Raw genomic sequence first — 12,102 nt, 5'->3', positions numbered from 1 at the left:
ATGCCACTTCATTTAGTTAAATAATTTGAAGTCACACTTTGTAACTTTTACTCTGATTTCTTTGGAGTCACGTGGTTTCATTGACCATTGCACACATGATATCATTTAAAGCTTCTATGCTCAACTACTGTGCGAAATATTAGAATAAACAAAGTTAAGCAATTTCATCTCTTAAAACCAGAAAAGAAGTCTTAGTGTCCCTATTGGTGTGTTAGGGATGTCGCTTCTGCATTTCCTAGTGCCTCTTTGATGTATCCCATCCCCCATACAGGAAAGTTCTAAATGCTCAATGAAACACAAATTGGGATACTCAATTAGACTAAAACTATCCCTTCCATCCCTCCTTTCTTTTTTAAAATAATGGCTTGTTTTAGATCCTGGAATAAAGACAGGCAGAAAGATAATTAGAATTCACCATCCTGCATGAGACTCTTTTCTTCCTTAGCCATTGTACTGGCTGTGCTTAGGAGATTTTTAGCAAAGATCCCTGGTGAGCTGGGTGGGCAGGCTTAAATCAACTGTAGCCATAAGGACTGCTGCTGTGTCTTCTCAGTCTTTTTCTCTCAGACCGGAGGGCAGGTGAGAAAAGCAGAGTTTATCATCATGTTAATATCCATGCCAGAACATTCTAGAATGGAGACAGTTCAAGAGCAGAAATAACCCCACATTGGAATTCAGAGTCTGCTTTCCTCAAATTCACTTGAAATTTCTGATTGTATCGTACAAAGATGGAAAAGGAGTGAGAACAGAAATATCCTTGCATTATTGGGCTCTGTTTTTCATCTCACACTGGATGACCCTTAATGTCCTGGGTGACACTCTAGTGGCACACATTCTAGGCTCTAAATGTGCCAACTCTGTAACACCCCCCCGCCCCCCAACCCATCCACCAGACATTAAGGGCCAAGAGGGCAACCATTATCCTGTCAGGACTCTGTCCTTTACATTTTTGTCAACCAAGCTCCACCTGTTCTTCGTTCCCACACCTGATCTGAGCCCATCGGAAATATGGGGATTCCTGCACACCAGCACACCAGACTCGGGTCTCAGGAACCAGGTGGACAGGGATTGTCAGGCTGATCTTCAGTTCTCCAGCTTGGTGCATCAGTCCCCAGGTCTGTGTGGTTGTGGGCTCAGACTGTTGGCAGACCCTGCAGGTCTTCCTGAGACTGAATGCCACGGTGGAGTAAGAGGCAGATGACTGCTGCTTCCAGATTACACTGATCCTCAGGAGTCACCACTCGCCTCCATACAGGAAAGACTAGGGCAGAAACCCAAGTGTTGGTCTGCTAATGCTTCAAATATCTGTCCCTGAAACATCTCTTTCTACTTCACTGCTGCAGAAAAACAATGAAGGGGTCTTTTACCTAACAGTTAGTTACCAGCTTTATGTCTTCCAGCTGTGGGCTTATGCACCATCTAGGTAAGAGGTGGAGAAGGAGTCAGCCAATTCCTGGGGAATGCAGTCAGATGCTGGTTTGCAATTCCAACAGTTGACTTAGGATGTCCATCAATCACTGACAATAGAGCTAAGGGACCAATAGATACAGGTGACTCTTTAACACGAGTTGGAAATGTTTATTTAAAGCATTGAAATGATTCATGCTCTTTAATTATTCATGCTGTTTGACTCAACAGTTTCATGTTTAGGATCTTAAATGATCATAAGCTTGCACATAGGACTGTTTTGCATAGAGTTGATTATAGTACACAATAAGAAAAATACTAGCAGTAACAATAGGGACTTTGCTAAATGTGTTATTTTTGAACCATTTAATAATATGCTGAACAGTCATTGAAATGTTGATGTAAAAAGTAATTAGTGGTGTGGAAGGATGCTGTCACTACATTATGTGAAAAGGGCAATTCATAACAATATGAATTTATACACTGTAACAGTAAAAATTCTTTATGTGGCATATGTATTTATAAGACACTTGGAGCTCAGATTTTCGTTAATATACAAGGCATTCAATTTTTCTCAGTGAGATGCACTTTGCTTGTCAGGTAAGATTGCCTTTTGCTGCAGTATTTTTTTTAAAGAAATATTTGTTTATTTGAAATGCAGAGTTACAGATAGAGAAAAGAGACAGAGATCCTTCATCTATCAGTTTATTCCCCAAATGGCGGCAATAAACATGATTGGGCCAGACTGGCACCAAGAAACATGAAATTCACTGGACTCTCCCCTGTGGATGCCAGGGGCCCAAGCCCTTGAGACATTCTCAGCTGCTTTCGCAGCATACTGAATCACAAGTGAATTAGCCAGACTGCAAGAGCACACATATGGATGCTGATGTTGACCAAGGCTGCTTTATCAGCTGCTCCACAACACACTGGAGATGTTTACAAGCCTGGGCCTCCCTTGATAAATGCCAGCCTGCTCCCCAGGCATTGCAGCAACCATAGAGAGGCCTCCCACACAACCATGGGACTATTTCTGGGTCATAGAATATAGTCATTTTATTGTCTTCCACTTTCCTCAGCTACATTTTATCTATTAAATATCATTACATTCATAACAAAATCATACTAAGGGCTACTAATAATATTCATGCTATTCAAAGTTTCTGTGACTAAGCACTTTGCCACTGTCAGAACTTAAATGTACTGATTTTATTTCATAGTGTCTCATTCCCCACTTGCATTTTTTCAGCGGCTTCTAAACAGCCATCTTACCTTCCTAGGCAGTAGTAAAGGCTGTCATCCATTTTTGAGTCTCTTAATCCATTTTGAGCAACATTTCATTCATATTTGCTCATTCATGATGAGTATAAATAGTAGGCATTTAAGTGTAGTTTATTTCTACTGTAGTTTTGTAACCTCATCTGTTGTATGTGGACTATTAGACAAATGAACTGGGGACAGCACTTTTATTTTGTAATCCTTTTTAGTGTCGTCTTGTTGATACTACTTTTTGTTCATTTTAACTAGCCTACCCGATCATCCCAAAAGTTCAGATTCACATATTGAATTTATCTGTATTTGAGGACCTGACATTTAATGAAATGTAATAATGATTAAATCACCAATACACGTATTTGGAAATAGAATTCTATTGTAGCTAGAAATTACTTTTTTATACTTTAGAAAGTTTATTTGAAAGAGAATCAGAGGGGGAGACAGAGACAGTGGCATACAGAAAGTTCTTTGATCTGCTGGTTCACTACTTGAATGCCTGTGGCAGCATATGAATAGGAAGTTGGATCTGAAGCACAGCAAGCCAGGACTTGATCTGGGCATTCCTGTATGGGATGCGGGTGTTCCAAATGGAGACTTAACTGCTGTGATTTTCAGATTTAAAAAATATAGTCAATTATGTGTAAAAAAATGAACACTTCAGAGGAAAAGCCCTTCAAAGTACCTATTTTTCATGTGATAAATATCCTGAAAGTATTTGTTGGAGGAAAAAAGTAGTTTGACAGCTGTCAGATATTTGTGCTTTCATTCTTTCTAGGGTAATGAAGTGGCTTTTCTGTCTAATAAAGCCCATTTTTTTAAAAAAGAAATTGTACCCCGATTGAAACCTTTATAAAAAGAAACTGCAAAAACACTCATTTTGTGGGGGACTGGTTTATGTCATGGCTGGCAGTTTGATGTTGCATGTTTATGTGTGTGTGTGTATGCTGGCTGATGTGTGAAATGAGAGCGATTGATAGCATTTTCTTCAGAAATCCTCTTGATCTTCTCAGAGTTTTATCATTTTATAAATATACCTATGCTGATCTCTGTCTTTGGGATCTATGAAATGAGTTTTGGCAGTCCTTTCTTTAATATGTTATGCTGGAAATCTAGGCATTAGCAGGCAAATTAGCTCTGTAAAATTAGCCAGTGGAAGCTCACTATTTATAGCATCAAGGCTCAGGGGATAATCCTGTTATTCACACTCCAGCTTTTCTCACCTCTTTTTTCAGTCATGCATCTCCCAATTATTCAATAAAGTCTAGCCTGTGTAGAGAAGTGTCTTCAAAATACTTGCCAATGACCTCATGGCACAATGTGCATCATTTTGCTCCTTCTCACCTCTGAGGTTTTTTTTTTTCTTCTTTTTTATAAGTTTATCCATGCCAAAAAAAAAAAAAATCTAGCTCCAACATCCAGAACTCTGAAAATGTAGTCCCTGCCTGCTGAAGAAATCGTAATTTCACCTTGCTTTGAAATGGTAACATTTGCACAGAGACCATGCATACCCTCAGTTTGTTTCTTTTCATGCCCTTCATGAAGTCCTTGAGCTAATCATGTTACCTGGATTTCTCAGCATATCCCTGATCTTACCATGCTTTCCTTCTCTATTGCTACCATCCAGGGCCTGGCTATCTTTAAGAACAAGACTGATTTGTTTTCAAGACTGATGAGATAAATTGTGCAGATTGAAAAGGTACACAGAGCTATACGTTATTCATAGTGTGTTAAATATCTTCTTTGTAAACCACATGACCTAGAATGCCTGTTGGACAGATGGGCAGAACCACATGCATCCAAACATCACACAGTTGGTGAGCATGAGATGCCAAAAGGAAGATTAGGAGTAAAAAGGCAGGAGGCTTCTGATTGCTCTCGACAGCATTGGTCCTTTGCTCCTTTGAAAAGCATTGCCTTCCTGGACAGCTTGCCACATTTCATACCCAAACACACTCACAGCCTTCTTGTGGTAATTGGAATATGAATGATAAAATGGAATGTTTAGGCAAATTGGGAGAGGAGTTCCCCCTCCCTCTGCTTTTGGTGCCAGGATGACAGCTATAAAGTGTGCATTTGCCCTACAGCGACCGTAACGGTGCTCAGTTGCAAGCTGAGATGTGCAGGAAAGTACTTGCAAGAATAGAATGTCATTTGTCACTGCCACGACTTACCAGCCGTGAGGAGGTCTCAAAGACACTGGCCAAGACATCAGGCTCCTTTGTTGATTTCTTTGGGACATTTTTATAATAAAGATTTCATTAGGAACAGAGAGAAATGTTTTAAATGAGTTTGCTTTTTTTGGGTACTAAGTAATTTTCCCTGATTATTGAATAACATTGAAGAGGAAGGCTATATTCACCAGCTTTTTCCTGATTACAATGAAATAGCTGAGTCTGAATACTTTATAAAGAAAGGGGTGTATTTTGGCTCATGTTCAAGGCCAAGAGACTGCATCTGGTGAAGCCCCTGAAGCTGTCAGAGCTAGGAGGTTACACAGGGCATCACAGAGTAAGAGTGGTGTGCATGTGTGTCTGCCATCTGGGCTCATGCTCTCTCTTCCTGTAAAGCCCATCATGTGGAGCACCCTGCTGACTTCATCCAATACTAATAACTTCCCAATGAGCCCACCCTTAAACACCCCAGTCAGATTCAGTTCCTACTGGCTTAACCTCTCCCAATGGGGATTAAAGTTGAACTTCTGAGCTTTTAGGGATCACTCACTCCATTTCAAGACCACAGCAAAGGCTTTGCGACCATTTTTATCTGCAGGTTATCCTGTCTTGGCTGGGAAATTTCATTTGAGAGGTATCTTTGAATGTGGTAAATCTTTATACTAAACCAGGGGTCTCCTAAAAACTACAGATAAGTATATTTTCCCTGCTATAATATTTGAATTTGCCTGAAATCACTCTGCTGGAGGGAATCATTTGCTATCTGACAGCCACATAATATGTAATGTCCACTGACTTCCTGTCAAGTGTACATTTTGTAAATATTTACTTTGTGTTTTTTTTATTTTCTTAATCCAAAATTTATCTTCCATATTTGAATGCCAGTGAAATTTATCTGGGAAAGTTGGCTAAAGAGTCACAGCTCTTTTTATTTTCCATGCTTGCAATTTTTCCAAGTGTCACGGTAAAATTACAAGAGCTTTAGAATGTGTTGTGCCTTGTGTGTTCTGGTTCACAAGGACGGTCAACATTCTCATTTATTTTTTTCCTCTTAGGTGTGTTGGATATTTTCTTGGAATTAATACCTTTTACTATATTAAAATATTGAAAATCAGTTATATGAATCTATAAGCCAAATTTTGCTTGATACACTGATTATATTTTGTATAGAATTATTTTGGCTTCCAATTTTCAGTTCTCGATAAATCTTAGTTTTATTATGATTCCTGCTTAATTTTGAGAAACACAGAGAGTGACAGACAGAGGGAATTTCCATTTGTTGGTTCTTTATCCAGATCCCTACAACAGTCAGAGGACCAGTGGTCCCAGAGCTCATTCTTGGCCACCTAGGTGACAGAAACCTAATTACTCCAGCCAACACCTGCTGCCTCTCAGAGTCTTGTCTTTCAAGCTAGAATTTGGAGCAGATCCAGAACTTGAACTCAGGCACTCTGCTAGGTATGTGGGTGTCTCAACTGCTAGGCCAAACATATGTCTCTACTCAAACTTTCAACTGAAGCCGAATTAGCCAAATAAACATACAAGGCTTTTGTTGTCATCATTCTTTTGGAGTTACTTTTGAAAGTCTCATAAAATAGGCTGTTGAAAATTTGTATTCATCTAGTGTTTTTCGTGCATACTTCCCCATTTTCATTCCAGTATATCCTATATTTTTCTTGCCCAAATTGTTTATCCACCTGGTTTTTATGTTACTAAGAACAACTCCCGCAGTTTTGAAAATGATTTTAAATGCATTTTCTACATGTTCCTTTCCAGAATATTGATTTATTAGATTTTTAAAGAATTGACTTGTTACCTTAGAGCGTATGTTTTTCATGTTTGAAATGAGGGTGTGCATTTGGCCTGTCAGTCAAGTACTTGCTTCCAACATTATTTGCATCCCAGCTCCTTTCCTGATTCTAGGTTCTAATGTGCAGGTTGAGATGCAGTGGTGATGTACTCCTATGTAGATGGCTACACAGGAGACCTAAGTAATATTACTGCTTCCTAGCTTTGCATTGTCCCAGGCACAGCCACTGCAGTCATTTGAGGAGTGAAATAATGGACAGGTTATTTTTTTTTTCTGTATTTTGCCTTTGAAACAAAAACTTTACTGGAATCTCTACTAAAAAAAATTGAGGTTTTACCTGATTGTAGATAGATTGTTTTCTAACATATTTCACTGTGGCGTAAGTTAATGTCACTGCTATAATATGTGTAGCTAATATTAACCATTTACCATTTGCTTCCATGAATGTCACTGTTGGGTTTCAGTCATGTGTATGTCACACAAGCTGAACCAGTCAGTAATTTTGTACAGATACTGATCTGGTTATCTTTTATCTACCCATTTCAGATCCTTGGTAATATAAACTAGAAATTCACTTCTATTTTTCATTTTCACTCTTTTGAAACATTGCATTTTGAGTAAGGGTTGAAGGTGAACCTAAGATACCATCAAATAAAATTCTTACAAGGCCCAGAACAGTGGCTAATCCTCCACCTGCCTGCACTGACATCCCATACGGGGGGTGGATCAGTGGATGGAAGAGCTTTCTGTCTTTCCTTCTCTCTAAATCTGCCATTCGAATAAAAATAAATTATGATATTTGATTTTATACCTTTGCCTATACCTACAATGCTGTAATACACTTAAACAGCAGAATGTTAGAATTATGAATCTAGAAAACTAGAGACAAATCTAAGAGCAATCTTATAGCAAAATAAAGAAAATACATGAGCCCACAGTTAATCTAATACGTTCTAGCATAAATCTTCTGTTGCTTGTAATATTCAACAAATAATGTAATGAATTGTGCCATGCAACCTACTAAGAGAAAATGCAAGATACAAGAATGAGTAAGAAATATTCTGAAAGGAGAATAGAAACATAGGAGAAAGAAACACAGCATCTCTGAGTAGCAGTGTTATGACTTCTCTCTCGTCTCATTCCCATCTTAAATGTGAGAAAAGCTAAAGGAATCGATCCTCAGATGGTTTCAGATACTAGCTCAATGTCTTCTTCTCCTCAGCTGGAATCATTCCAAGTCTTTTCTGGGAGATCCTGAAGGTAAAACAGAGGACACTAAATCTGCCACAGGTTTTTCTCAATACTGCACTCAATCTTACATGGTTCTGAAGGTCACAGAAAGAACAGGGTGACTGTTGTATTCCTTTTTTTTTCCCAAAAGAAAAAATGAATAAAATAGAACTTTGAGCCCAGTGATGGGGTGTACAACTAATTCTTGAGTCAATAGGAATCCTGTGCATATGGGTCCCTGTTCAAAGAGATCCCATATGTTAGTAGCATCAGTAAGTCATGGGGTCCTTGACTGTGTGTGGTGTATTTTGATTTCTAAAAACCTGAACTCTAAAAATGACCCCTAAAGATCCATAGTTTTCTCCAATTTTCTGTGACTGGAATTATACTATCTTTGTGATCATGAAAAACCTGCATCATTATTCAGTTAGAATGATCATCTGTATGAAGTGAGAATAATGATATTCATGTCTTAGAAATGTAGTGGTTACATGGATAAACTGTAATCTCTGAACTTTCGCCAAAGAACATGACTTTGTCCTGTTCCTCCTTGGTTCTGATGTACCTCACCTCCAGTGCTCATTAAATGGCAATTTGCTTGCCTGTAGGCTTATCTGCCAAACTGTACAAACTCTTTACAGTAAATATTATAACTGATATGATATGACTTTACCATTTACATAGTGCTTTGTGATTTTCAAGTTCTCTTCATGATTTCAAATACATACCACAACCAAATTCTTATGATTAGTATTAGTAACTGTGTTAGTATTTAAAGCAGGTTCATGCGAAAGTGCATGAAAAATATTGACTTCTAAATTTCAGATAATTTAATGTCTAAAGCCTTCAACACTCAGTTGAACCATAGTCCCATGACTGTTGAGTGAATTAAAAGCAATAAACTGAAATCAGCTAATTTCAACTTCATTGATTACCCCAATGCCTTTTAGGAACAATTACATCATCCAGGAAAATTCCCAATGTTTCAATAATTTCATGCATCTCTGTTTCAGAATTGTGCCCAGAATTGCTAACAATTAAGTTGCCAACAGTGACTTATGGGTAAATATTTGCAAAACTTTTATGTTTAGTACAAATGTGAAAATGGACCTTGAAAGGAAGAGGAGCTGGAATGCTGTGAAACATGGGAGTTTGGATGGGAAGGTAGAGATGCTGATTGCCTGTTTGATCCTTCCATATATGCAATCAAATAATGCATATGTCCCACAAAACTGTACATGTAAAGCATGTTAGTAGGTTTTTAAGAATTTAATTACATAGAAGGGTGTTTTTTTGACATATGAAGTATCTCCAGTCTCAACATATTTCTTTAGCAATGGAAAAGTAGAGCCTCCACATATCTAAATCATTGTAAAGCTGATTGCATGTTTATTATCTGCCTGAAAGGCACCAAAGCACTAACAGTACCACATGCTGGTACAAATGTGGAGCAACAGGCACTCTCTTTGGTGGGGCTACAAAATGGTCCAGAGTCTTTGAAAAGTAGTCTGGCAGCTTCTTAACAAAGCAAAACCATATGATCAAACCATCATGCTCTTGCTACTTACCCAAATGAATTGGAAACTTATGCCTGCATAGAAACCTGCTCCGGGATGTTTATAACAGCTTTATTCATAGTTTCCAAAACTTGGAAGCAGACAACGTGTTCTTAAATAGGTGATTGGATAAACAAATGTGGCATAGCCACTTAATGGAATATTATTCAGTGATATAAAGAAATGAGCTATCAAACTACAAAAACACATGGAAGCAGCTTAAATACATATTTCAAAGTAAAATAAGCCAATCTAAAAGGGATACATATAGCATGATTCCAATTATATAACATTATAAAAAGGATAAAGCTGAGGAAACAAGAAAAATTCTGTGGCTCCGAGGGCCATGTGGAATGACGTAGGAATGAATTAGTGGAGTCCAAGTTATATTTAAGGCAGTAAAATTATTCTCTTTGACACTGTAATGATGGGTACAAGATAGTAATGGTTTTGTTAAAACCCACAGCTGTATACAACACAAAGAACTCTGAAGTAAATGGTGCATGTCAGTTACAATGTGTCACATTGGTTCATCAGTATTAGTAATATATCATACTATTGCAAGATGGTAATAGTGGGATTGGAAAACTGAGGGGAAGGTGGTGGAGGGGAACTGCGTATTTCCTGTGACATTATTCTGTGGACCTAAAGCTTCTTTTGAAGTATAGTCTACTGAAAAGACATAAAGCACAGATTTAATGCACTTGTAGCACCACACTCCTACTATCCTACCCATTATCGGAATGTTCTACTTTAGTAAGATTGGCCATAACATACTGAAATTAGAATTTGTGAGGAAACTATTAATATTTCAAAATAATCCTTAATTAATGTATTCATTTTGAAGTTAGTGTGAATAGAGTCCTTAACATTTTGTTTGGTCGCTGAAGATGGATGTAGATAAGAATATGCTAGGAGTGCAATGAGAAACTCAGGAAAGTGTGTGCCACTGACTGCTTCCACACTGCTCTGTCACGCAGCTGTAAGACTTACTCATCCTTCCTTCCTTCCCATGTTATTTAACCACACATCCGATACATAATTATTGTGGGCCCATTATATGGCCCCTTGCTAAGGCAGTGAGGAAATATTCTCTGTGACCTTTGCGATTTAGCATTCCATTTTCACTTACAAATTTCACTGCTTCATCATCCTCAGCTTAAGTTCATATTTACCCACTCTTGAATCTTCCATAGTCTGTAACTCAGTCAATACCCCTCCGAAGTAGTAAGACCCCCCAAGTTGATTGAGTCCATGAGGAATCCATGAGTAAATGAACATATAAACAACTATTTTTACCTCACTGCTTATTTCTTCAGCGAGACAACAAAATACAGAAACAGGTTCCCGTTTCCCTCCTATGCATCCTACAGACCCAGTCTCATTTCATTGCAATCCTAATATCTTTACTTGAATGCAGTGCTATTTTACAGTTCTACTAACATGCCACCTTGTAATAAATTCATATCTCAAATTTACATGAGACCAATAGGGGCAAGTAAGTATCTTTTAATGATCTAGTTATTCGTAGCTGACTTTCACTGGCCAACCCAAGTTGTAAAAAAAATAAAATATCAATAAGTGATTATTATAAAGCAGTATTCACTGAAGTTCCTAATATTTAGAGCTGATATTTCAAAAAAATCTCTATGCTATTTTGTCTCTCTGTAAATGTTTTTATATATCCTCACCATGTATCAATTATATCAATTATAATTCTTTTAGGCAGCAGATGGTGAGCAGAAATCAGGTAATTTCAGGAGACTATATGAAGGGGCTAATTATGAAAGCTTGCACATGGTTAAATACAGGGAATAATATGACAGCTTCAGAGACATTGGAACCATGGTTACCATTTCACCACTAGGCATAAATGGGATATGAGCAGGGGATGTAGGTTTAATGTGAGATCAAAAGAAAGAAGGGGGAGAGAGAATGTTAGAGGAGAGATACTGGAGATAACAAGGGCCATCTCAAGCTGTGAAGGTACAGTATGACTCTTGTGACCATGATTTCCTAACTGACAAGGTAGGGATTGAACAGTGACACTCTGGGAAACATCTCCTATAACTTTGTACTGTAATTTTCCATCCTCATGTATATCAATAAATGGAGGGCCCAGCACGGTGGCCTAGTGGCTAAAGTCCTCGCCTTGAACATGCAGGGATCCCATATGGGTGCTGGTTCTAATCCTGACAGTCCTGGTTCCCATCCAGTTCCCTGCTTGTGGCCTGGGAAAGCAGTGGAGGATGGCCCAAAGCCTTAGGACCCTGCACCTGCATGGGAGACTTGGAGGAAGTTCCTGGCTCCTGGCTTTGGATTGGCGCAGTAGCGGTCATTGTGGTTACTTGGGGAGTGAATCATCGGACAAAAGTTCTTCATGTTTCTCCTCCTCTCAATATATCTATCTGACTTTGCAATATGAGTGAATAAATCTTTTTAAAAAATAAATAAATGGAATATGAAAGTCCACACTACTATCTCCTATGAAACATGGCATGATTTCAAAAGAAATCAGTAAATTAAAAAGGCAAGATATGGTAGGGAGAGAATATAAACAAACTATATGGCAAAGAATTTACATGATGAATATATATAAAGAATTTGCCCAACTCAGTAAAGAAGATTCTTAACTGTATAAAAGAAATATAAT

General features: G+C 38.1%; 1 protein-coding gene across 9 annotated transcripts in view; it reads left to right on the top strand.

Annotated features, from left to right (window-relative positions):
• The window catches only part of SNCA (synuclein alpha), a 91,025-nt gene that overhangs the window by 21,779 nt on the left and 57,144 nt on the right, over positions 1-12,102 (top strand). The window contains exons 5-6 of one of the 9 annotated variants that reach the window (XM_040967515.1): positions 4,307-4,378; positions 11,666-11,685. The exons of 6 other annotated variants lie outside the window; for them this stretch is intronic. In XM_040967515.1, the coding sequence (XP_040823449.1) occupies positions 4,307-4,360 (54 nt within the window). In that variant the 3' untranslated portion in view covers positions 4,361-4,378; positions 11,666-11,685. Of the gene's footprint in view, positions 1-4,306; positions 4,379-7,826; positions 8,554-11,665; positions 11,686-12,102 lie in introns of those variants that run through there. 2 more of the 9 variants (XM_040967514.1, XM_040967512.1) reach the window with 2 other exon arrangements.

The sequence above is a fragment of the Ochotona curzoniae genome, unplaced genomic scaffold (assembly GCF_017591425.1).
Source record: "Ochotona curzoniae isolate NIBS_2020 unplaced genomic scaffold, NIBS_Ocur_1.0 scaffold_4506, whole genome shotgun sequence".
NCBI classification, from domain to species: domain Eukaryota; kingdom Metazoa; phylum Chordata; class Mammalia; order Lagomorpha; family Ochotonidae; genus Ochotona; species Ochotona curzoniae.
The sequence above is the reverse complement of the archived record's forward strand: the minus strand, read 5'-3'. Positions and strand labels throughout refer to the sequence as shown.